Source organism: Radiomyces spectabilis (genome assembly GCF_025331425.1).
Source record: "Radiomyces spectabilis strain NRRL 2753 chromosome Unknown BYT42scaffold_5, whole genome shotgun sequence".
NCBI classification, from domain to species: Eukaryota; Fungi; Mucoromycota; class Mucoromycetes; order Mucorales; family Radiomycetaceae; genus Radiomyces; species Radiomyces spectabilis.
The window spans coordinates 1139610-1165355 of NW_026251930.1; the positions used below are offsets into that span (position 1 = coordinate 1139610).

General features: G+C 43.6%; 8 protein-coding genes across 8 annotated transcripts; 4 read left to right on the forward strand and 4 right to left on the reverse strand.

The window, feature by feature from the left end:
* Nucleotides 1-41: 41 nt before the first annotated feature.
* BYT42DRAFT_494961 (ABC-2 type transporter-domain-containing protein) lies at nucleotides 42-4834 on the reverse strand (the record flags this gene model as incomplete). Its single annotated transcript, XM_051564329.1, has 7 exons — nucleotides 42-391; nucleotides 457-2334; nucleotides 2406-2518; nucleotides 2592-2835; nucleotides 2910-4326; nucleotides 4398-4597; nucleotides 4690-4834. The coding sequence occupies 7 exons, from the start codon at nucleotides 4832-4834 to the stop codon at nucleotides 42-44; spliced, it is 4347 nt and encodes a 1448-aa protein (XP_051424558.1).
* A 439-nt stretch (nucleotides 4835-5273) lies between these two features.
* Nucleotides 5274-6121, forward strand: BYT42DRAFT_565930 (uncharacterized protein). Its single transcript, XM_051567909.1, has one exon. The coding sequence runs from the start codon at nucleotides 5602-5604 to the stop codon at nucleotides 5842-5844; it is 243 nt and encodes an 80-aa protein (XP_051424559.1). The 5' UTR covers nucleotides 5274-5601; the 3' UTR covers nucleotides 5845-6121.
* A 21-nt stretch (nucleotides 6122-6142) lies between these two features.
* BYT42DRAFT_565931 (protein hob3) lies at nucleotides 6143-7722 on the forward strand. The gene is made up of 7 exons (XM_051567910.1): nucleotides 6143-6236; nucleotides 6309-6348; nucleotides 6414-6487; nucleotides 6551-6612; nucleotides 6672-6805; nucleotides 6887-7063; nucleotides 7164-7722. The coding sequence occupies exons 1-7, from the start codon at nucleotides 6226-6228 to the stop codon at nucleotides 7437-7439; spliced, it is 774 nt and encodes a 257-aa protein (XP_051424560.1). The 5' UTR covers nucleotides 6143-6225; the 3' UTR covers nucleotides 7440-7722.
* A 2325-nt stretch (nucleotides 7723-10047) lies between these two features.
* On the forward strand, nucleotides 10048-16557 carry BYT42DRAFT_299818 (mediator complex subunit 13 C-terminal-domain-containing protein). Its single transcript, XM_051562905.1, has 11 exons — nucleotides 10048-10182; nucleotides 10259-10622; nucleotides 10731-10893; nucleotides 10959-11212; nucleotides 11297-13690; nucleotides 13762-13965; nucleotides 14028-14381; nucleotides 14466-14851; nucleotides 14952-15336; nucleotides 15409-15854; nucleotides 15929-16557. The coding sequence occupies exons 1-11, from the start codon at nucleotides 10144-10146 to the stop codon at nucleotides 16103-16105; spliced, it is 5166 nt and encodes a 1721-aa protein (XP_051424561.1). The 5' UTR covers nucleotides 10048-10143; the 3' UTR covers nucleotides 16106-16557.
* A 962-nt stretch (nucleotides 16558-17519) lies between these two features.
* Nucleotides 17520-18099, forward strand: BYT42DRAFT_565962 (uncharacterized protein). Its single transcript, XM_051567911.1, has 3 exons — nucleotides 17520-17616; nucleotides 17680-17757; nucleotides 17825-18099. Exons 1-3 carry the CDS (start codon nucleotides 17550-17552, stop codon nucleotides 17968-17970), a joined length of 291 nt encoding a protein of 96 aa, XP_051424562.1. The 5' UTR covers nucleotides 17520-17549; the 3' UTR covers nucleotides 17971-18099.
* A 1788-nt stretch (nucleotides 18100-19887) lies between these two features.
* On the reverse strand, nucleotides 19888-20520 carry BYT42DRAFT_644100 (uncharacterized protein). Its single transcript, XM_051572630.1, has 3 exons — nucleotides 20362-20520; nucleotides 20221-20298; nucleotides 19888-20142 (listed from the first exon to the last, which is right to left on the reverse strand). Exons 1-3 carry the CDS (start codon nucleotides 20426-20428, stop codon nucleotides 19994-19996), a joined length of 294 nt encoding a protein of 97 aa, XP_051424563.1. The 5' UTR covers nucleotides 20429-20520; the 3' UTR covers nucleotides 19888-19993.
* Nucleotides 20521-22574: 2054 nt separating this feature from the next.
* On the reverse strand, nucleotides 22575-23244 carry BYT42DRAFT_565974 (glutaredoxin). Its single transcript, XM_051567912.1, has 3 exons — nucleotides 23144-23244; nucleotides 22985-23059; nucleotides 22575-22921 (listed from the first exon to the last, which is right to left on the reverse strand). Exons 1-3 carry the CDS (start codon nucleotides 23214-23216, stop codon nucleotides 22776-22778), a joined length of 294 nt encoding a protein of 97 aa, XP_051424564.1. The 5' UTR covers nucleotides 23217-23244; the 3' UTR covers nucleotides 22575-22775.
* Nucleotides 23245-24816: 1572 nt separating this feature from the next.
* On the reverse strand, nucleotides 24817-25485 carry BYT42DRAFT_565979 (uncharacterized protein). The gene is made up of 3 exons (XM_051567913.1): nucleotides 25361-25485; nucleotides 25212-25286; nucleotides 24817-25150 (listed from the first exon to the last, which is right to left on the reverse strand). The coding sequence occupies exons 2-3, from the start codon at nucleotides 25228-25230 to the stop codon at nucleotides 25005-25007; spliced, it is 165 nt and encodes a 54-aa protein (XP_051424565.1). The 5' UTR covers nucleotides 25231-25286; nucleotides 25361-25485; the 3' UTR covers nucleotides 24817-25004.
* Between the last annotated feature and the right edge of the window lie 261 nt (nucleotides 25486-25746).

Sequence of the window (25746 nt, forward strand, 5' to 3'; positions counted from 1 at the left end):
AACAGGATGAATAAAAAAAATAGGAGATCCAAACAGTACGTTTATCTGCGAGGCTTTCTCTTCCAGTACACCATGGCGAGGAAGACAAAGACGTTGAAAATGAAGAATGCAATGATGATGCCGATATTGCGCCACTGGTTGGCCACATCCCAGGAGAACGTCTTGAGATACTCATCACCGGTCGAAAAAGCACAATAGTTGCAATACTCGGGTTGCGTAGCATTGGGATTGGCAAGATAACCCGTGGCATGTTCAAAGAAGGGCTTGAGATAGTCACCACACGACATATTCGGTGGAGGCAAGAATTTCACCATGTCCTTATCGTTGCAAGAGACCTTGAGTCCTGATAATTCATTTACCACCAGACCTTCAACATAGTAATGGAAAGGATCTAAAGTCAAATAGAAATGAGTATACACAAATATCACAAAAAAGTATGGGTCAATCGCGCTTTACCTAGCCAGTACATCCACGAACTCCAGAAATGGGGCATGGCCGTCACCGTTTGCATCAAGCCTGTGAACAAGACAAGGATACAGACGATCAAGGGATTCAACACGGCAGCCACCGTCGGATTCTCGGAAATGGAAGCAATGACAAAGCCCAGGGTGACGGACCAGAATACAAACAGAGTCTGCATCAAGTAAAAGTAGCCCATGGCCAAGCTCGTGGTCTTTAGGCCGGCCGTCCAGTAAAAGCCAAACATGTAAAAGGCCGACAAGAAGATGATGTACGGCGTTTCCACCAAGATAATCGACAAAGAAAACGGGATCCATCCATAGTAACGGGAAGCGTATTCGCGACGGAAGTACAAGCGTTCCGACATGAATTTCGGTTGAGCCACGACGATCAGGATATAGGCCATGATGAAGGAGATGTATAGGGCAAAGATACGGTTCATCATGTCGGAAGAAGTCATGGACATTTTCCAGTAGGTGAAACCTGTGAGCAAGGAGATGGCCATACACGTAATAAATCGACCAATGTTGTAGTCAGGCGAACGCCAGTAAGCCAGAGCCATGCGCTTGTGAACGAGCCATAATTGGGTACCCAACGAAGTGGCATACGTCAATGCTTTGCGTGTCGGTTGCTGCACCGCGTTCTGATGAATCTGATCGAGTTCTTGTTCCAAAGCCTTGGCTTCATCGGAATTAGCCCAAATGTCGGCCCAGTTAAGGGTCGATTTGGCCGCGGTACCGGCACCGACGACTTCCAGAATGTATTCGGCCGGGTTCGCTTCGGGTGAGCAAAGAGGACCACCGTGGGATTCGAAATAGTTGATCATCGTACGTGCATCCTTTCCGATTTCGCCGTAATAAGCGGTGCGACCTCCGCGTACGAGAAGCAACAGGTGGTCAAAATAATCAAACAGGATTGCCGAAGGTTGATGGATGGTACACAACACGGGCCAACCTGCATCGGCCAGTTTGCGGATAAATCGGATGATGTTGTACGAACTCTGAGCGTCCAATCCGGAGGTAGGTTCGTCCAAGAATAAAAGTTGAGGCTTGCCTACGAGTTCCACACCGATAGTCAGGCGTTTGCGTTCTTCCACAGAGATACCGAAGCCAGAGTCAGGATCACCGATTTGAGCGTCGGCGATATCTTCCATTTCTAAAAGGTGGATGATTTTTTCGACGTAGGCGTTCTTTTCTTCCGTGGACACCTCGGCAGGTTGCCGAAGGTAGGCCGAGAACCGCAGACTTTCTCTCACTGTGACAGCGGACTGATGGACATCCATTTGTTCGCAATAACCAGTGATACGTTCAAAGTCGTTCATGAGGGCTTCGCTGTTCAGGTACACATTTCCTTCGACTTTGCCCAATGTCTTTCGACGGGCCAAGACATCCAGTAAGGTAGTTTTGCCGGCTCCAGAGGAGCCCATGAGGGCGGTGAGATGACCGGGTTTGACAATACCGCTGATATCGTTCAGTAACTGGATTTGGCCACCCTTGATGGGGACAGTATAATCAATGTGATGCCAAGAAAAGGTGGTGCCGGTAGCAATGGCATCCATTTCCTGGGTGGCTTCGGCTTGCTGACGACGTCTTTCGGCTTCTTCTTCAGGGGTTGTGGCAAGTTTAGGGGCTTTGCCGGGCTTGTACAGCTTGGTGAGCGATCCACCCCCGGTGGCGCCGCCGAAAAATTCCATGGCTAAGGCAATGATGATTGTGAATCCAAGGAAGAAGGCAACAATTGCCAGGAAATCAGGAGCCCAGATATCTGAAGGTTCAAAGTTCAGGGCTTCGCGGAGATAGTTGTCGCCAAGGACAAAGTTTTCTCCAGCACGACCACCCTTCATGGTGCAAACCTTGTACTGCCAATCGTCATAGCCTAGAAAATACAATAGACGTATTAGGACATGAAGGCAAGAAAGCCTGAAAAGGGTGTATTCCCAATTTTACCTGGACCATAAGGTACCGAGTTACCAGGACCTTCGCAGGTGTAAATTTGACCTTTCATTTCATTGGAAATGACCGCTTTCACGCCGTAAGCAGCCGGGCTTAAATAATAGATCCTGGATTTTTTTGGAAGAGAATTGGCATAATGAGTCAACGGTATCAGATAATTTTATGCCCTATGATGCTTACCAAGAGAGCCACGGATGCATGAAAGGTTCGGTGATAAAGTAGCCACAGTAGGTGTAGACGGCAATACTGCAAACGCCCGAGACCTGGGAAGCAATAAAGAAACTGTTGGTCATGGCACCAAAGACACGGAAAAAGCCATTGAATGCCAAATTGGCGAAGACGATCACAATAAAGAAGGTGAAGAATCGACCAGCATCCAGGTTAAAACCCATCATGAAATAAGCCAACAGTTCGAAGATAATGACTAGAGGCAAAAAGCATAGAATGTGATTAGTTTGTCTGTCATGTGTGCAGACAGTAATAAGATCGTGTGCTTACCTTGCACGACAGCATAGGGGATATCCATAATAACCTGCGCCAGATAGAAAGCCGATGGCCGATACAGTGCGTATTGCTTATGCTTGTCCAGAATCGGTCTTCCCATCATAAAGCTGATGAGCTCCGTTTGAGATACCAGGGTGTTGAATAGAATGACAAAGAAAATAGCACCACCGCGAGCCATGGCTCCAGTGCCATCATGAGGCATTTTGTAAAAGCAGGAGGCCATGATCAAGGATTGGACGATAATGGTACCGTAGCGGGAAACAAGGGCTTCTTTATCTTTGATGAGGAGATGGTACTGGCGGATAGTGAGTGCTTTGACTTGCTGATAAAAGGATGCGGTGTAAGGGGATTTGTTGGATGCGCGTTTCTGATGTTCTTCGTCCATAGCTTTTCGGAAGATGTTAGCGTGTTGTTCGCGTTCCAATTCTCGTTCGTAGGCGTCCAGCTGTTCCATCATCTGGGTGTGGATGGCTGAGGCCAAGTAGCGTTCTTGGAATTCCGCCGCGGTTTGAGGCACGCGGTGTTCGAAACCTGGTTTGGCTTCTCGTTCAAGAGGATTGGAAAGGCCGGTGAGAAAATCAGGCACGGATTTGCGAGGAGGAGAGTAGAAGCCCATGGATTCAAAATATTCTTTGGCGGCATCAACGGGACCAAAGTACATGCAGTAACCATCGTCGAGCAAGAGCACCTTGTCAAACAGGTCAAAAATACTGTTGGATGCTTGGTATAAGGTGGCAATGGTAGTCTTTTGGAAAATATCGGTCATGATGCGCAGCGAGCGAACATAGTCCAAAGCGGAGGCGGCGTCGAGACCTCGCGTGGAGCAATCCCAGCAGTTGATGGTACTTTCGGTAGTCATTTGTTCGGCGATTGAAAGGCGTTTTCTTTCGCCACCCGAGAGACCACGGACAAACGCATTTCCGACCAAGGTATTCATTTGCTTGGTCAAGCCCAGCATGTTACCGAGCGTGAACAGTACACGGTTGACAAACTCCTTCTTGGATTCGTTGGGCAATCGAGCTCCGGGGGTTTTGGTGCGTAAAGCGAATTGCAAAGTTTGCTTGGTGGTCAATGTGGGATAGTGTTGGTCTTCTTCGCCATTGTAGCATACTTGACCCTGGTACCGTTTGGCAAAGGTAGCATGATCAATGCCACCGTAGCTTACAGTACCTGCGACATTGGTAAATGATCCGCGCAGATTCGAGATAACTTTAAGAAGACTTGTACACCCCGCTCCGGGACGGCCAAGGACAAGCAACATTTCGCCTTCTTTGACAAAACCGCTAAGATCACGAAGAATGGTCTTTTTGCTTCTTGATTTGCCACCGAGACCAAGATAGCGCCAGAATTGAAGAACCTTGAGGGTGTCGCTGAGCACCGTGGGGATGGTGTATGCATCGGCTCCGAGGCCCTGAGAAAATAGTACGTTATTGAGTCATGCTGATTTGTTATGGGAGGCGGAATTTGGTTTTTCTGTCTTACCTCGACTGTCAGATTTTTCCAAATAACTCCCAGATGTTTAGGTGTGTGTCCCGCCGCATCACGACTCTTGGAAAGATCGTGCAAAAACTCTTTAAGATTGAACTCGTCCGTGTCGCCATTTTCAAGACGGCTTGGATTGGTGGTTTTGCGACTGATGTGGGTTAATTCACGTTTAAGATCTTCGAATTCGTGAAACGCAGCTAAAACGACGCAGATCATCACATAAAAATCATTCATGAGAAAAAAATTATATATTAAGGGGTATTTTTGTGTGGACATTCGAGTATTCTACCTTCGATATTGACTGCATTAGCGTTCGGCTCACCAAAGCTGCTTTCGTGACCGGTGAATACACCGGACTGAACAGGGGCAATGGTGGAAGCCGAGTCGGAAGACCTTCGTTTGTTGATGTACGTTGTATTTTCTTCTTTCTCCATGAAGAGCTGGGAAAAAGAGGTGAAAAAACTTTTTTCTGATCTCCTACGAAGTGCGGTTTATATACAAATTTTTTTTTATTCCTTGAGATTTTAGCAGAAAAAAAAAAACAAAAAAAAAAACTTTATTTGAGTAATTTGATCCGTCGGTGGACCAAGTTTCTAATCAATTAGATTTTACTGCGGCCATTAGTGTAATACCAGATGGCGAATACCGATGGCAAGATGCCCTCATAATTTTTTTCTTCCTCCTTTTTTTTTCTCCCCCTTTCCCCACCTATTGATTTATAAGCTGCCATGGGAACACAAAAAGGAACAAAAACGATTCGTTGTGTTTCGCGACTAATTTCCTGATGAGCGGCGTTTCAAAATGTACCTTCATATTCACCTCCAGCACACGTGGATGACTTGCTGTTTAATGCATGTCGCAATCGTTGCCCCACTTGAAACACATTCTAGTACACCAAAGCCCCAATGGCCACCAAACAACGGAAGTGGGGCATTGGGGAGGATAAAAAATCGACTATACTTTACCATTTTTAAAGTTCACAACACAAGCAAAGATGGCTGGGCAATTGCTATAAACAGACCATTGAAACGATCAGGGTTGCAGAACATGCCTATTCAGGGCAATCCATAGAAGACGCGAGTTCATACACTCCGATAGCCCCATCTCGGTTGCACAGCATGCGTTCAACCGGGATTTTAACGTTGGTATACCGCTTTTACTCGATACCGTTGCTGACAAATTACAGTCATCGATCCTTGACATGCTTCTCGAACTTCTTTCTACCAACCACAGAATTTTCGTTGTAACATGCCACAAGACTATACAAAAAACGTCATGCACTCCAAACTTCGATTACTCATCCTGCCATCTGATTAATAGCAGAAGAAAACAAAAGAAAACGAAAGAAAACAAGTTCCACATTCATTCACAACCAAGGCTGCGGATCGTTAATTTTTTTTTTTTGTTGGCGTTGTATGTTTTTTCGTTTTATGATCATTTATGATCTCTCATCACTTGGTTTCCTGCTTCGGCAAACAACAACAAAATTAAATAAAAATAAAAAGAAAACGCTTGCAGTAAGATGTCATGCAAAAAAAAAGCATAGAATTTGATCTCCAATAATTGAAGCTTTTTATTACAATATGGGACAAGCTAATCCATCAAAAAATTGACGTGCATTAACGATGCATGTATTACTTGCATGAGTGAAGTTTTGCTGGTGGAAACCATGCGAAACGGAAAGCCATGTCCAGCCTGCGTTCGCGGAGTTTAAAACATGACGTAACACGTTGATGATGAGTTGTGGAAAGGCCGCCTTGGCAGTCTGTTTTTTTTGTTTCCTCCTTACGAATTTTTTGACTTTTTTGAGTTGACAATATAGTCCATGAGTTTCCTGTACGTTATGCTACTGTGTGGTAGTCACCTAATAGGATGCCTTCTTGCTGACTTTTTTCCATAACTGGATAGTTCCGGATTCAAGAAAAACTTGTCGCGCGCGGGCACCAATGTAAGCTAAATCATTCCCGCCATGGCCAACACCGACAGCCTCCACTGACGTTTTTACATTCCTAGTTGATGCAACGCACAGGTGTCAGTGACAGAACAACCGACAGCGAATTTGACGAAGAATTTGAACGATTCAAGATGTAAGAGTAACACATTACGTAGATGACCTCCTATTGACGAGAGAATTTTTTGCATGCACTCAGTCTTGAGAAAAAATCTGAGAAATTATCCAAAGAGGCCAAAGGCTATCTAGACTCAGTGCGAGGTAGATGCATGAAAAATCAACTTTATCGGTTGATAGATTACTGACTATAGCTAATACAGCCATGACCGCCGCTCAGTTGCGTATTGCACAAACCATTGAAAATTTCTACGAGGATATCGCACCGATGGGTGCCATGGGCACCGAATACAAGCGTACAGTGGAGAAATTGGATGAAGACGCACGGACCGATTTGGTACGGAAGCAATTGCACTATAACTATGCAATAATCACAGCATCATCTAACGAATCATTGAACTTTTTTTGTGTCTTTTAGGATGCCGCCTATCGTGCTACGGTTTTGGAACCATTAGCTCGTTTTTGTTCTTATTTCCCTGAAATCAATGAAGCAGTGAAGCGTCGCAACAAAAAGTTATTAGATTACGATTCCAGTCGATCCAAAGTACGCAAATTGATTGACAAGCCTAGCGAAGATCCACAACGTTTGCCAAGAGTGAGTTTACGTAATCAATGTTTTCCTTCTTACGATCATTTACAAAGGATCATGAGCTGTGAAGAAGATCGGAGACTGACGGCATGATTGGTTATTTTAGGCTGAACAAGAGGCTAACATGGCGCGCGAAATGTACGAAAATATCAACAGCATTCTCATCACTGACTTGCCAAAAGTTGTGGAACTGAGAGTGCCTTACTTTGATCCTTCGTTTGAAGCGCTTGTGAAATCCCAACTGAAATTTGCGCAAACCGGATACGAGCAGCTGGAAGGTTTGCGACACCATTTCCCTCCCGAAAGCGACATGGGAAGCGATCGACGTGTCGATGATGTATTGGGCCAGATGCGTGAATTGACCATCTGTGGAAACTTTTAGATTCATATTGCCATCGAACCGCTCTTTGTTTTTTTGATTCTTTGCCCTCCTGTTTCTTTTTTTTTTCTACGCGATAATAATCATTCCCCTATTTTTTACCATTCATAATATTGTTGCTGATTTTATGCTTTTGCTGAATCGCTTACTGAATGCGTGCGTACTGCTTTGTGTCCTTTGCCTTTCTAGAAGCATATCTTGATTATTCGGATACAAAGTCTTTGTCTATGACGGCTGTTTGTATCTGCTGCAATGTCATATGAGACATGGCAATTCCTGATAGAGAAAAAGTGAAGTTACGAACTTGAAAAAGGATTCAGAGGTATAGATTTCATAACTTGGACTTGGATAAGTTTTACCATTTTATGTAGTGCTCATCACTTGGCGGTCATATGCCGACACCGGATGCAGCCATCTGTTTCCCTGCACCTGCAGCATTACACTTGTTGAAAATTCATAGATGCTATAAAATATTTTATATCCATATCGTCCTTATTTCAAATCTACATAATTACAAGCGGGACCTTTGGATACACAAATTCGAGTGCGGAGTTTTGAATATTGCAAATGGAATATCCAATTCCAAACACATCTTTAATCAGCTACTATTCCCACTTCCCTCAGAGCAACATCCCTACTACACATCCAAAGAACCAAACTTTGTGATCTTCAAGATCACACGCGCAACTAGTCTACATAATTAAAATCTTTGGGAAATTAGCGATTTTGTAAATCACATGATCTACACTAGTTATAAGGACCTGTTAAACCTTTTTTTCATCTTTCAACCATGCCTCGCTGCCCACTTTCACGATAATAGGTGAAACAATCAGCAGCAAGTACCGTTTGCACCAGTTGTGGTCAAACAGAGCATCGTCGTCTTTCGAATAAAAATGTGAGTAGAGCTCTTTTTGAAGAAAAGTGGTTGATGATACGACTGGCGTTCTTTTGTAGCATCATTCAATTTGTTGTTTTTTTTTGTCAGTTATACGTATATATGTCCTTTCATTCTCTTTCAATTTTCAATGAATCGAATAATACATAAGCAGACGTGCTTCGATCTATGAATTCATGCATCAGTGGGGCGACTATTGTTTCATCCATGGAAAACCATATATTTTTGTCTTCAATTTTATCTTTCTTCTTTTGATTTTCTCTCTCTCTTTCTGTTTGCTTGATAAATCCTCACTATCATTGTATCAAGATCCCATCCGCATCCATCCACCAGACCATTCTTATCCCGTGTATCTAACTTGGTTAAATCGACCACCATCCTCAAAAAGGTAAGCGTCGAGTGGTCTACCATCGATTTTGCTCCGGCAAAACAGAATTACCTCTCCTTTACTTCCATCCTTCTTCCAGCTTCCGGTTTCCGTTTTCTTTTCGCCTGACAAGTTCTGGATACTACGAGTTGACTTTCTCTCGCCATCCATCCATCTGGCGAAACCGGATGATGTCAAAGGCCATCGTTGGTGGTGTGGCTCTCTTTTTAATCAGAAAAACGCTTACGTGTCCTCTTCATGTTCCTCTCCTTTGGATTGCTTCTCATCATATGGTATTCGAGATGTCTTCCCGATTATTTATTTTGTAGTTTATAGTTTGTATTTTGTATTTTATATTTCATGTACATATTCTTTTCGCAGTCTTTTCCTCTTTTTTTCCCACAGGATTTTTTAGGAGGTTTTTACTGACGCGACTATTGGTTTTTTTATCATCATGTACATTATTTGTTTTTTTTTTTCTTTTTATTCGGGGGACTCTCGATATCTGGAATCCAGCTCGAAACTAATGTCACTTCTGGCCACGTCAATATTTTTTACCTGCTCAAGCTGACACCACCGATCCATCGCTTAACCGTCCCTGGAAGCAATTTTATTTTCCGCATCGAAGAAGAAGCTTACCTGGCGGTCCGTATTCATCCGTTTTTTTTTCCGGTACACCATTTGGTTCAAAGGCAAGTCCAATTTTCTTTCCTTTGCTATGATGTATAATGAACGTATACTAATTCAAAATTTTTTCAATGTCATATAAAAGTCATGTCAAGCGATCAATGGCTATTGCAAACTCAAATAACAAAGGTAAAATATCTTGACGAATATTTGAATCAATCAAAGAGCTTACTAACTCATCTTTTTAAATACCCAACATTCCCACATATCATTCTAGATCTATCATAACCTTGGGCGGGACGGGACTGAGGGGGTCAATAAGTGCTGCTGCACACATGTTTGGAAATCATGACTGTACGGTATGCCAGAGTATTGACATTAATATACCAAAGTTCCATCAAAAGTCTCGCCCAGGTTATGCCGTATTGCGTTAGGCTTTTGTCTGACGAATGTCGCTCAATGTAAGGGGGCGACGTCCAGTAGCAGGTGGCATCCATTGCACAGCAAGTGTACGGCTTGTTATACATGATATTCGTATAACATAATATAAGTTGTGAATTTATGAAGAACAAATTGTCAAGTTGTGATTGCCAAAATTTCACCATTTGAAAAGATTGCCAATTGCAACGTGACGCAAGCCCGGCTTTTTTTTGTTATTGAAACGCCGACGTTGGGGGCTGTCCTGCGATTTTTGGAATAGGGCACAGCTGTTGAAAGAGAGGCAAAAAAAAAGGCGCTGTTACTGACTGCTTTCGCCATCTTTTGTGCTCGATTCTGAATTCTGCTGTCAAGCTCACTTAAATGATCCTTTCGTCTTGATGCTGACCGATTCCAGTTTAACCAATATACTCATAGTGGTAAACTAGTGCTTTCTTTGTAAAATGGGTGTTGAGGGTTGTCGTTATCTCTGCTAACTTTAAATGGGGTCTATAGAGCGGCGTTTCGCAAATCCGCTATCGAGTCTACAGTCAGCTATGCAAACGATCTCTGGTCGTCGAGTTCTTGAAATGCGAAGGACAGGCAGAAAGCGACACGCAGCCCGTGTATCGACGAGAATTGACATTTAGCCCGACCAACAACATTCTGATCAAGGCATTCCGGAACCTGATCGAAATGTCCATTCCGTGCATGTGGCGTGTTACACCCAAACCGGCGACCGAGGGTGACAAACCAGACACTCCCGGAGAATCGGAACCCCAGGGCGACGATTTAATCCCACTAGAACTTTGGGTATTCTGGTTTGACGAAAGACACACGGGAAAAATCGACTCGGATCAATATCTGAATACCTTGGAAGGTAAAATTGAGGGTGGCAAAAGACCATTCCAAAATGGGTCGCAGTAGATCGTAGTGGATCGCAGTGGATGGTCAGGGCAAAGAACTTAACAAAGATTTATATTTGTAGAAATCAAAGTGGGATCATTTACCTGGGAAAATGTGTATTCAAAGAGCCTATCACCCACCGCCTCGCCATTAACCTCTTCCACCCAATCCAACTCGCGAAAATTGGTCACGTTGGCCGAGGAATATAAACTCTTTATCAAATCAGCTCGAAACCTGGTCCAGAGGTAGTTTTAGACGTCTTTTCGTGTTCTGCCATCCACCCATGCTCATTGTTAAGCTATTTTCGTAGACATATTGTACGCAAAGGCGCATTTCCTTTGGGGGAATTCTTCATCTTCCCTTCCACTTACTCCGAGAGCGACGTTAGCCGCACCAACTACAATATTCCCGGGGGCGCCTTGGCCGATATGTCCAACCCTTCTTTATTATGCTGCACTTACAATCTCTATCTGACCAGCACCAACCTTATTTTCCAGCCCGATGTTCGTCGAATGCGCATGAAGCCGTTGACCGCTCAGGATATCAAAACGCGAGGGACACAGGGTGAGTACACGATATAAAATGAAAGATATCGATGGCGTGTCCTATGTTTGAGCTTAATTCTCAATACATCGTTGTTGTTAACAGTGGTGCTAAGTCCTACCGGTGAAAAGGCCCAGCTAATGTTAATACGTCGCGAGATTTCGCCTTCCATCCAAGAACAAGTGTTACGCCAATGGTCGTTACTGTACAATATTCCTCTCAAATTCTTAATTCAAAACATGGACCATTCAGGAGCATCCTTCCCGTCGGTAGTCGCTGTGCGATCATCGAACCATCACTTCATCCTGTATCCGACCGCATTAATCTTTATCCCTGTATCCGCGAATGCCGTTCCTATCTCCGCCGCAGGCATGAACGGCATATTTGGTTATAATCATGGGCAGATCGAGAATTTGGGCGAGAAATGGAGTCGGTGGGCCTGGTCTCAGCGGGTAAAAGATGCCGCCAAGTGGAACGGCATCGGGCCACCATTGTCTCATGAATCTCGCGAATTACCGTCGACGCAACAGCCACTGGACTTTTGGGATTTCACCAACCCTAAATATCGCACAGCTTCCACTGTCTTGGAAACATTATCAGTATCGGATGCATCGCAAACCCAAGGCGCGTTACAAAAGGCTATACATGAACCAGTCATTTCAAGTCCACTGATGGCCTCCAAAGCCGTTGCACTTCCCTCCACTTCCAGCGTAAGAAAGGAAGCTATCAAAGATACATATGACCATATGGACACCGTGGAGAAATCGGAACTTTCATTGATGGATTTCGCCCTGACCCATTTCGATATTGATCCGAAGCAAGTCATGGATGGATACATCTACGCGAAGAATGCGAACGGGGAAGCAGAGACAGTCTACGGCGCGTCAAATACGTTCCCGTTAGCCGGAGTGAATAACAATGCCGCGGTTGCGTCACCTACGGGAAAATCGAACATGCAGACTCCGTTTGCAACGTCAGTGGAAGGATCTGGATCATTACCAGGTTCGACGGGGAATGAGGTGGGATCTGAATCAATGAATAAGGGTGACTACGCTGCTCAACAGAGTACGGTCGGAACGGAACCTGAATTTGATCTCGGTATCGGCATGGACAATGTGATGATGGATATGCCATCGACCCGTTGGACCGATGATGGCATGGCTGATTTGGATAATTTTGATTTCGATGTCACAGAGGAAGACTTCAACTTTTTCGAGTCAGAATCGAGCACAAAAGCATTACCGACGAAACCACCATCTACCGTCCAATCATCGCAACCACCTCCCCCGCCGCCGCCGCCGCAGCAGCAGCCGCAAGCAGCACTAGAAACCGCGGCTTCATTTGCCAATGCCCCAGTGGCTAGTCAGCATGATGATCATGGTATCATGTTATTAGATAATATGCCAATACAAAATTTGAACGATGATGCGTTGAACGTGAAACCCGAAGATCTGAACTTTGACCAACTGCTGAATCCATCGGATGCTGTGCTGGATACCGCAATGGATGTCGATACTGCGGTCAAAGTAGAACCGGTGAATGTCGATTCGATGATGGCCGATACAGAGATGCATGAAGCCGTCACCTTGGATAGCAACAATGTGACCCCCAACGGGGACAATTCGGTCACTGGCCCCGTTATCAAGCGGGAATATCACGAATTGAAAGCTGTCAAAGGCGGAGATCACCGACAATGGCCTGAAATCATTGAATACCCGATGGAGCAACGATACGTTCCTCCAGAGTTTGCACCCGTCGCTTTTACGGCTGGCGTTAATGATGCGAAATACTGTATCGGTGGCAAGTTTATGTACATGCCACCTGAAACCGAAAGCCAATCAAGGCGGCGAAAATCATCGCGGGATACTTATCGACCGGATTACATTCCGGTGGTAAAGAAACGATCGCAAAAGAAGAGAAAGCAGAACAAGGACATAGTTTCATCCGTGAAACCGGTATCAAGGAAGGAAGCATCAGCACCAAAGTACAATGAGGATACCCGCGCAGCAGACATACAAAATTTACATGCGCCTGTTTCCGAAGACAACAGCAGTACGTCAGGTTCCAGTAGCAGTAGCAGCAGCAGTGAAGGAGGTAGCAGTAGTTCCGATGAAAGTTATACGAGTGACGAAGAGGATTATGCCGAGAAATATCTGGAAACCTTGGAACAGGTGCAGTCATCGTTCGTCAACCAACTACTGGGCGACCATCAAATCGAACCCAAGAAATCAACCGCGAACCAGCTTCTCTTGGATTACGAGCATCCTTTTCCCGGCACCGTGGCTTCGGCTCCTTCCAGTCCGATATGCTTGAATAATAGTGCAGACGAAGGCGATTTCAAAGCGTTGGATTACCTGTGTCAACAGGCGGTATTGGGAGGCTATCCATTCACCGACGGACTTGCCTCCATCTCCGCCAGTGGCGGCGAACTGAGCGAAGGCGAATCAGCGAAAATCATTGTCTCCCGACGCAGAGATCTGATCCAAAGTCTACACGGAGGTAAAAAGCTTTTGTCACACTGTTTTGGTCAAACAATCCAATGTATACGACTGACATTGATTTTGCACTAGACACATCCCATGTCCCTTCGCTGCAAAGCGATTTTGATCGGATTACTCAAGATTTTAAACATGCACTGCTCGAAATTTTTGATCAGCATCACAAAACAACCCTGTCAGCAAGTATGGACACTTTAAGCATCGGTCATGCCTCCCTTCCAGGGTCTGTGAGTGTAAAGGGTCCTTTGAACGTTCAACAATATTATGACCTTGCAGGTACAGTAAATTGATGAGTGTCTATTGATTGGGATTCAATGGACTCAATCTTGGTGGGATAGAAACAAATCAAGCGCATTCCAAATACGGCAAATATCAAGTCAAGAAGCGACGACCCGCGGAACCGAACCTTGATACACTGTATCCGCCCGACATTGTTGTCAGTCGTCAAGATCATTTTATTGAAGGGTCTCCTAAGCTTCTGACGTTTTGGGAGAAATTGCGGTTGGAACCTTTTTCAAGCAAGAAGAACATTAGCTATTTCGTGGTATTCCCGAGAAACGATGAACTGGAGAAGGCAACGCTCCACTTTTTCAAAGGGTTGAGCACTGTCTATGAGACGTGTAATTTGGGTGTTCATCATCCCGGAAATATCGGTGCCTATCGTCGCGGACTTGTTCCTGTTCCCCTGCTTCGTAAGTGATTCGATCGTAGCAACTGGAATTGCTTTCTGCACGATTTCAGAGCAAGCCATGGATGATTAAATGTAAATTTCGTAGCGGAATCGAAAGGAGAAAGTTGGCATGATCGGCAATTGCGAAGTTACATGGCGGAATGTCAAAATCTCGGTTCGGCATTAGGCGAAACAATGGCTGAAAATATGCACATTGTCATTTACATTGTGAATCCGTCGTCGCATTTGTCGTCTAATCTGGATCTCAGCCGCTGTTTCCAAAAATTGATGGTCGCATATCATGCGGCGGCTATGGGATTGGCCACTCGCGTGACGGAACGCACGCGGGCGCGACTGGTGCTGCAGCTGATGCCCATGGAGCATATTATCCGCCCGAGCGCTTTTGGCGGATGCTTAAAGTTTGGCCTCAAGGAAATCGTTTTCTCCGTCTACTGCAAATGCCATCTCGTTGTGGGCAGGCACCATAACCAGGTATATATCCTTTTTTTGCATTGGAGATTTATTCTCATCATTCACCACTTACTTACCTTTCGTCCACCCCCCTTTTTGTTTTTGGATTGGCCCGATGTAGAGTACCGTTGATGATACCCGAGCTGTCGCCGATATTTATGCTCCTCCTTTTGTATTAACCAAGTCCATACCCAGTGTCATTCAATTCTCACTTAAAAAACCGCTCAATTCGTTTCCGGCCATTATGGAGCAGCATGCGACGCTTCACGTTGGCTATTGCTTCAGTCTGGATCTTCGGTGGATGATCATTGTATGGACTGACAATCGTGGTGAATTGCTGGAATTCACGGTGCTTGCCATGGACAATCCAGCTGAAAAAGGCGTTCAATACAATGCAGCTTTTGAAGAAGCGTGGTGGCGATCCAAAGAAATGGCACGACGGACAGGAGCTCCATGGACTTTTGTCATTGCCAAAATTGGCCTGATGTTTGAAGAAGAACTTCAAGGTAAAAGAAACCAGAAGAAAACGATGCACATGTAAAACTTGTGAGTGCTTAATCACTAACTCCGCTTTATAGCATGGATCGACGTCCTTCCCAGTGAAGAGAAAGCCACCATTGTGAGTTTGGATTTGGAATCGTCGTTGAACGTACAGGTATCATCAGCCGAGCAAGAAACTACACCTGAATTTGCCCAGACGCCTGGATCTAGCGCGACCACGGGAACACCAGAATCAATCGGCACGCCCACGGGCAATGGACCACTGTCCAGTCTAGGTGGCGCGTCAAGTCGTACTTCTACGGATGCTACCCCGGTAGGTCAAGGAGAGACACGGACGCTCTTGCTCAACCATCGAGTGGCCTACTCTCGCAAGCGAGAGAAGGCTTCTCAAGGGATCCTCGCGACCGATGCCGTCACCGAAACGGAAAGATGGATGCTGCCATTGGCCACAGGATATCTCATTCACACCCCCACTGAACCTTCCCCGCAGGATCAGTTCAACGGCTCACCTTTGGTCGTCGAAGTAAGTGAAATCAGATATGAAAGCAAGAGTGTTTCGCAGAAATAGCCAGGAACTCATGGACCTACGTTGAATAGGTGCATCTTTTATTCAATCAAACCGATCATTCAGCTTACAGCACTTTACGAGATATAATCAAGCAATATCATGCCCTTTCTTACGTTAATGTGATGCCCTCTAGAAGTAATTGTTTACCGATACACCAGGTGCTAGTCGAACGTCTCTGTCGCCTCTTACTGATTGTCAATGCATAAAATCTCCACGGCATCTATACCTCTATATCTTCTTTCTGTTATTGTCGCATTTTTCCTTCAATCATATTTTCCTTCTCCTCGTGTAGAATACAACCAGATCTTTTATGTTAAAACTGTCAAATAGGCAAAATCATTCAGTACTCCTTTTGGAAAAATTTCCTGTCTTCAACCGCATAGCAAATTAATACATGGTCTAATCTAAATTGCGCAGAATGAAAGTGAACCGACATTACAAGTTTAAATATTATACTGGCCTCCGCAAACGGAAAATGCGCTAGCAATGTATTAAGATGATTCCTGATATCAGGGCAATAGCTCGATATCGATATACAGCATTGGTAATACTTGTAACTTGATAGCAATTCAAAATATGTTTGGATGCGGCTGCTTTTCCTTCCTTCGGAAAGAACAGGCAACGATTAGTGTCTTATTATTCTTGAGCTAAAACTTACAGAAAAAAGAACGCAAGGTCAACAAATAATAAGCGAAATTTTCTTTTCTATCTACTCATTTCGTGGGAAGATTTTCAAATGTGACGAGTCATATGGCACGGGACAGTTTCGGATGGGCGTGGGTGGTTGGTCTAACTCTGTTATTTTGTCATAGCAACGTACAGAATGACAGAAGAGTCGTGAAAGGTTAGTATCACCGAAATAGCTGTCAATGGATCATCATACCCGCAGTGCCCATGTATGCATAATTGAACGAGAGGTGGCCGATGCCGGCCAAAATAAGATTCAGCGTCTCTAACCATACTTGGCGCGCCGACCGAGATTGTTATGCAAGTCACGGCGGACGGAACGTGGTAAGAACTGCCATTAACGCCGATCTTGTGGCAGTCATCAAACCACGATTGAATTAGCGGGAGATTTTCCGCAGGTCTTCCCAACAGCATTAAGCCGGTAATGCCACAGCAATGTTGAAAAGTTGACTTGGATAATGATACCACACGCTCTATCAATATGGTTACGGCCGGAGACCAAAAGCATTATGGAAATAGCAATGATAAACTTTAAATTTCCCAGTTTCGTTAGTGTATTTCATTTAAGGTTATCTATCTGTAACTGTTTTTTGTGTACTATTTATTTTTGATTTCCGTGACCCGTTCTTCTTCTCAATTTTGACCTCTAAATGAATGAGATCTTCTATCCATTTTTTGGGATGGTCATAAAGCATGCGGTAGATGTATACAAGAAAAAGGTGCACAAAGTAGGATGACGGTTGATGTTGTGCAGGGTTGCGTTGAATAGCTCCATGCATGGCATATGAGCTGGGAAACTCCGAATTGACTAAGAATTGGGGACGTGTGTTTGTATGACATCCCATCGTGGCTGAGATGAACTCCCCCAAGCGGAAGGCGCGATTTCTGGTTAACATATAAAAACCACACCACTCGATATCCATTTTCTCTGTCCTGTATTCTTTTATCTTCCCATCAATTATCATGGCTGACCGTGTCCGAGAAACCTTTTGTAGGCGCCCTGTTGCTCTTTTCACAAGAACGGATTGCCGTATGTATCACTAGAACAAAGCCATTTGGAGGGAAGGTTCGAATGTAACGCCTTTTTCCATAGCCAAAGCCATCCCGGCCCTTCAGTTGTTGAAGGATACTTTTGGTTTCGAGCCTGAAGTTTTGTTCCTGGACCATGATCGTAAGTCTACCTATTGGTGAACGTTTAGAGCTAGTAATTAATATTATTTTTTTCTTAAAAAAAAAAGCCCAAGGCACCGAGATTGAGAGCTACCTCGAGCAAGTGTATAACGTCCAGCGTAACGGGACCAGCATTTTCATTGAGAGCAAGTATATTGGTGACTATGAGGCTGCGTTAAAGCTTAAACAAAGCGGTGAATTCGACGATATGTAAAGCATGTATTGTGTTTGTCCAAAGGTGGAAAACAGCTGGGTTTGACCATGTCTATAAATTTTCGATTGTGTACAATAAAAACGTTCCCGTACCATCGGCAAACTGTTGCAGTATTTGGCTTGGAGAAACTATTTGGACGTAAAAAGTGAATAGTGTACTAGTTTTTTGGCTTTTACTTTACAATACAACGGCGGGGTCGCTATGGTATCTCATGTGAGTGGCTTCATATGGTGTTGGAAAGAAGGAGAACAGATACCATCTAATTTCAAGTCTATACGTAGCAGTCCAAGCACCTGTGCTTGCATCTCAATTGGTTTACAAGGAACAAAGCCGGTCCAAACAAGACGACTCGGAGCAAGAATGCTTATCTGTCGAGCAATATCAAGTCGAAAAAAAAAACTAGCTCAATATCCAGGTTCTACCAGAAATACATAATACAAAGAGATAGAACTAGAATATTGTGAGTCTGCCGGGTGGATTCCTTTTTCATATTTTTAAATGATGAGTACATTATAAATTCGGTAAAGTTCAAATGCAGTAAATATCGGTTTCCAGTGAAATTATAATCGTCTGGATTTAAATATCATGGGAAGGTATATATTATATGGTGGTATGGCCGCCGATAAAGCATGAGAATGGCGATCATATACAGAAATGTATGATGCGTACCCGAGATGGCGCGGAAAACGAGTGGATAGTGGAAATATGGATGATCTTATCCGGGCGCGACTGAGATACATCGACATCAATGGACGGAGATCCTAAAATACAACAGAAAAGAGCCCGATCGAACATTGGATTCAATAAGCCGTTCAACCAAGCCAAATGTAACTACAGCGAGAATGGTAATTTTGCTAGCTTAACATTGAGTCTGCGTTGTGCGCTCATAAAAGAATTCATATTATTAAATTCATTAAGATGTGCATGGATCCCAACACTCAGCTCACATGTACGGAAATGAAAAAAAAAAGTTTCACGAACAATTGCCTTGATGGTAATTCAAAATTAAATTTTGTATCACTAATATTTTCATACGGACGATCTTGTGTATGTGTTACGGAATTTTTGACAGCTACTTGGTCTTGCCATCAGACAAAGCGTTTTTCATTGTACCTCACTCAAGGTAAATTCATCCATGTTTCTATTGTCACTCTTTTTCCATACCATCTCGAATACTCATCACACATTTTTGCATACAATTGTCAATCATGCATTATTGACCATACCACTATACGATAGCTTTTTATTATACAGTAATTATCCTTTCCGACTTGATATTGCTCCCCGGAGAAGTTTTCTTGGTCGCTGCCGTCTTATTAGAACTGGCCATTGTTCATTGTAAAATTGGTTGAGATGCAGTTGCGTGTATATCGACCAATACCTATAGACTCAAAATTAAATGAAACCGTTCGGTATCTGTTCAATATCGTATGAAGCCCACCCAATTTAGATACCATAGCTACCTTTTGATAGTCAAGGTCACACAGAATCCCGCCACAATAGACTACTGATGCACCAAACCTAACCACTATTACCACGATGGGAGTAATTGTACCGGATCAATTTCTCGTCGAGCTGCATTGTTGGGAAGAAGTAAGCGGTCGCGAACATTGTCCGGCTGTCTAACCACGGATTTTCTGTTCAATAAGTAGTTCAACTCGAAAGCTCACTAATGAAGCAAATTGACAGATTGCCGCATATGTGTGTTTCATTGTGAATAGGCTAATGGCTGGTACCTCTGAAATTGCTCAGTGAAGGTACGACGCCCCTAAACGATTCACATTCTCCTTACCCTTATCTGATGGACCCACAAGGTATATACCAATGCCCATATCTCATGTTACTGCAAACCCGTGCGGGAAAACAGTACAGTACCCAATTATTACGCCCAATTAGGTTTCTGCCTTCCAAGTTAAAAAAATGTAACAGTTTGCCGGTCGTGGTGTGGAACGATTTTATTGTACACAATTAAAAATTTATACACAGGGTTAAAACCTTCATGTTGGGTAAACACAATATGTGCTTATTCAAGCTTCTCTTCCAATTCACCGCTTTGATCAAGCTGTACTATAGCTTCAAAATTGCCAACATACTTCCCGGCAATGAAAACGTTGGTGACGCTACGCTGGTGGTCATATTGCGCGAGGAAATCCTCGATTTCAGGACCTTCGGCTTTTTTTTTAAAAAAAAAAGAAAAACAAGAATATATGAGCTCACCAGCTTTATACGTTCACCAATAGCTAAACTTACGAATTTGATCCAGGAACAAAACATAAGGGTCGAAACCAAAGGTTTTTTTCAACAACTCATTGGCCGACATGCATTCGGCTATGAAAAAAGGCGTTACATTCGATCTTTCCCTCCAAACGACTCTGTTCTAGTGATACACACGGTAATCGGTCCTGGTGAAAAGAACAACAGGGTATCTGTAAATGGCTACTTGTGCGCTTTCAATCATGATGATTGATGTGAAGATAAAAGGATACTCGACAGAAACAAAAAAGAAGGGTACCGAGCAGGTGCGTTTTTATATCTCAGCAAGCAAATTGCGCCTTCCGCTTTGGGGAGTTAATCTCAGTCACGGTTGGATGTCGTACGAACACACGCCTCGATTCTTGCCCAGCCGATACGGAGTTTGCCAGCTCATATGCCATGCATAGAGATATCCACCCCAACCCTGCACAACATCAACTGTTATCCTACTTTGTGCACCTTTTTATTGTATACATCTACGGCATGCTTCATGACCATTCCAAAAAAAGATAGGCAAGAAGATTTCATTCATTTAGAGGTCAAGATTGAGACAAACAACGGCTCACGGAAATCAAAATAAATAAATAATAAACAAGAAACAGTTACAGATAGATAACTACTAAGAAAATACACTAATGAAATGGGGAAATTTAATGTTCATCATTGGTATTTCCATATTGTTTTTGGTCTCCGGCTGTAATCATACATATTGATAGATAGAGGTCAGATTCCATACAAGTTTCCATTTCTACCCTTGCTGTCGCATTATTACCGGCTCAATTCTGTTAGCAAGATCTGTGGGAGAGCTCCCGGTGAGCCAACCATGAGTTTGATGACAAGCACAGGTTCAGCTTTATGGCACTTCTGGCCGCGTTCCGTCCGCCGTGACTTACATCGCGAATCTCGGTCGATACGCCAAGTATGGTTTGAGTCTCTGAAGTTTAAATCCTGGACAGGAATTATCGCGAAATGTCGCTTGGTCTTATCAGCGACACCTTTTCACTTGACCGTCTGTTTTTAATCCCACGCAGAAGGTAATGGTCACATCCCATCCTATTAGATGGGGCATAAACAGACAGCGGGTCTGGTGATCTACTGAGCGCTGTTTTGAACGTACTTTAGCATGGTCAACGGAATGCCATCGGCATCTTCTTTAATGTTTGAGCACTCACATGGATACCTTCTATTGGTTAGTTCTTGCGAACGAGATGTAACCTACTGAATACATGATACACATCTTCAATTAAACAATTGAAAAAAGAAAAACCATCAGATTGAGCATAAACAAGAACGGAGCTCTGTACGACGAAACCATCAAAAACAGGAAAGGGCAACTCGCAAATCATCGGAATAGCAATGAAAAATGGGAATTGACGCAAACGGGAAGTTGACAAGAAAGGAAATTTTCGAATAGCCGTAAATCAAAAGGCAACGCTGACCACAAGATATTCTGTGAGAGAAAAAAGCCACCAATCATTCATACGTTTTTCGTACTTTCTGCTCTGCTAAACGAGATAGCGGAAATACCCCAGCCGCACCATTCCAAATCTTCACGATGTATAAATACGGTCCGACGCCAGACACCCTTATGCGACACTCTGATATTTTTAATCTCGGTCAACAATTCTTGTCCTACTTTATCCTCTTACCGCAACACCTATCAAATAGCGGTTATAAATTAGTCTTACTGCAGCCCCATCCGGATTCATAAACAGGTTGATCTGCTCCAACAAGTTGTCCTCCTTTGATATCCCCCTAGTTTATGTCTTTGCAAGTAGATTTACCGACCCAAACTACCTGCAAAAGGCCTTGCTTCTGAGGGATGCACACAATCGACAATTGCGTTATACCAGCACAACCATATGAGGTAGTAGCAAAATTACATACCTCAAGACATCATATCTAAGCCTGGATATAAAAGGTATCCATTGTTCGCATCTCAGGTTCGCGAAGTCCTGTCATTGATTGGCAGGCCGGGACAGGGTGCCATTGGCGAGTTTCGGAACCGAGGGTTCCGATATGTAGGTCACACATGTGTTTAATGCAGCAAGATCAACAATGGTTGGGATACATCGAAGAGAGACGCACTTTATTGCGGCTGAAAAGAAGCCCTATGTCTCCCGATTCAATTTTATCAGAATTACGTGTTCAATGTAGGGTAAAGACTAGAACAAATGGGACGAGAGCCAAGTTTCTATTATATACTATATTTCTATTATATACTACAGTTGTGATTTTCGATGGCGAGGTTTTGTCTATTGCAGAAAATAAAAGGCGTGTGCATTTATTATTTTTGTTAACTGTTACAGAGGGTCATGCGTGTGAGTAATCCACGTATGTTGAAATGTGAGCTTGTTCCCGATATAGCATCTCAATTATTTAAATCGCTCCCACGCTTCTCTTATGAACTTTCGCTTTGTTATCCTTAACCATGTGGTGTTTTCAGTTCGTTTGCAAAACAAGTACGGTGACCGCTATGAAGATACAATAGTTTTCCATCTCGTCCATCAAACAACAACTGTGTTTTCAATTTCCCAGCGTCATAATTTTATTTAAAGAATTTCTTCCAATTGACCTGATTCATGGAGTTGCATCAGAGAGTCACATCCACCAATATGTTTCTGCTTAATGAAAATGTTGGGCACCGTACGCTGACCGGAAAACCGCTCGAGGTAATCCTGGATTTCATCCCCGTTGGCTTTTCATTGAAAAAGAGCGATTAATTCATGACATAGCCATGTTTCGTGGTGGTCATACTTACGAGTCTGGTCCATTTGCAAAATAAAAGGTGGATGACCGAGCTCCGTCAGCAAAGCTATGGCTTGTTTGCAATAGGCTATAAAGCATGTTAGGTCTGTTCAGACGCACACACTCACGCACACCCGCAAAACGGGTTGGCCCAGTTCTGATGATAACATACGGCAATATGACTTTGAGAAAACAACGACATCGTACTGCTTAATAAGTTCTTGGACATATTCTTCGACCGCCATGGTGGTTAGTGAGGGAGTAAACAAGTGGATGAAACAAAGCAAAAAGTCGATACCATCCTGTTGGCTTTTTATGTGTCAGCATGACATCACGTATCCGGTTTGGTAAGTTAAAGTCAGTCACGGTAAAGGTCATACATAAACATGCCCCCGATCCTTGTCTAACCCGACTCGGCGATCGGCGGCTCACCTGCAATGCACAGAACCATCCTCAACACCGTCTAATATAATTACAACTCATAACATCAGCCATCGTCCTACTTTTTTTTTACCAGATGCATCTACGGCATGCTTCATAACAAATCAAAAAAGCGCCCTATTTACTTAGATGTCGCGTTTGCGAAGACAAGGTCACGAAAATTAATCAGATTGCAGAGAGATAACCTTAAATGAATGCAGTAATGAAACAGTGAAACCTAGCATTCGTCTTAGGTATTTCCATATTAGCCTTTGATCTCTGGTCGATTATGACACAAGTCTCTTTTTTTTTCACTCTTGCAGTGGCTGGCTCACTTCTGTGATGGGGACCGATTGACAGGCTTTCGTTGATTCAACATGTGTTTTAGGACCGCCACAGAAACCACATTTTGACGGCTCTTGCCACGTTCCGTCCGCCATGACTTGCATTGCAAATCCCGATCAGCAAGCCGTTGAATCTCAGTTTAGCCAGGATTTTTTTTTTTTTTTTTAAAAAAAAAAAAAAAAAAAAGAACGCGGCTTGGGTTCAATCGACCGCCCAGTTTTTCGTTTCCCCCATTAGGAACCGGCATCCGTGTCGCATCCCTTTTACTGAGCGTTAATAAACTGGAGGTCTGAGGACCTAATAACTACTTCGGTTTGTTTCTGAAATGAATAAATACGACAGTAACATTACGTTACGACGGTGATGAAGAGTGGTAGCAAGTGTCTGATATATCACCATCTCGCCTATTATGGCCTTGGAAAATAAAGGTATCCACTGTTAATATCTTTCGGAACCGACGGGTTCCGAAAATTTGTCAATAGCACCCTGACGCGACTTGCTAATCGATGACCGGGATTGCATACATGCGCCACACAGACTTGATCTAACCAAAACAATGAGCCTATACGTCATGAGGAGCACAAACATATTCGCCAACCGCAAGGCCAATTTTTCGTACGTGTTGAAGAGCACACACGTTGCCTAAACGAACTTAAAAATGCATAGTTACACAAAATAGTTGAGCATGTCTGACCGTATCATTGGTGCTCTTTAACACCTGCCTCGCTTCCTGCAATTTGGCTACATACAACACAACGTTCCATTTGTGCCTGGAAAAACGTGCAATATGGGCCAATCACACTCCGGTTTATCCGGAACATATTTATGCCGAATTTCGTTAATTTCAACACCTCAATATTTTCAAGGCACTTGACCCCCCCCCCCCCTTGGCCGTGAAATTATCGAGGGAACACTGTACCAAATGGTCATGAATAACCTAGAGTTTGTTGAAATACACGACCCTTGCTCCTAATATGGCACTCCGAGTTATTTAAATCACTCCCACACTCATCTCATGGACTCTCAATTTGTTATTCCCGTCCATACGGTATTGTAGTTCATACGCAAGACAAGTACAGCGTCCACTTATACAGTAAGATACAAACAATTTTCTATCTCCTCCACCTTCTATCTCCTCCATCTAAGCAACAACTGTGTATTCGTTTTTCCATTCGGACGATTTTTATCGCACCCAATCCAGAAAATTCATTTCATATCATACATGGTGAAACTAAATCCTGAGACAAATATAATGGGTGTTTATGTTATTAAAACTTAGCTTGCAATTGACCGGTTTCATGAAGCTGCTTCAGAGCATCCAATCCACCAATATGTCGTTCCTTAATGTAAATGTTTGGCACCGTATCCTGGCCGGAAAACCACTGGAGGAAATGGTGGACTTGACCCCCTTCGGCTTTTATTTGAAAACCAACAATTAATTCATGAGCTAGTTATGTGCCGTGGCCACCTCTTACGATCTAGGTCCATGTCCATGACATAAGGTGGATGACCGAGCTCCGTCAACAAAGCTATGGCTTGTTTGCACTCGGCTATAAAAACGGGTTAGGGCTGTTCATACACAATCACCCGCAAAACGAGTTGACTACTTCTTTCGAGTACATACAGCTGTCCGATCTTGCGAAAACAACGACATTGCGCTTCTCGAGAATTTCCCGGACATATCTTCGATTATCTGCATGGTGGTTGAGGAGGAATAGAAACAAGTGATGAAACAAAGCAAGGATTGGGGGTTTGTCCTGTCTTTTATGTGTAGGATGGGATCTTGTATCCGCTTTAGGAAGCTATACTCAGCCACAGTGAATGTTGTACGTAAACCCTTAAACAAAATATACTCGTACGTAAACACTTCCCGGTTCTTTTCTTTTGAATTCAGCAACCTTGAGAAAGCAGCCACATCGTGCTTCCTAACAATCCCTTGGATAGAACTTTCGATTGTTTTCAGGGTGGTAAACGAGGAAAGGAACATGCGGTGAAACAAAGTAAAAACCG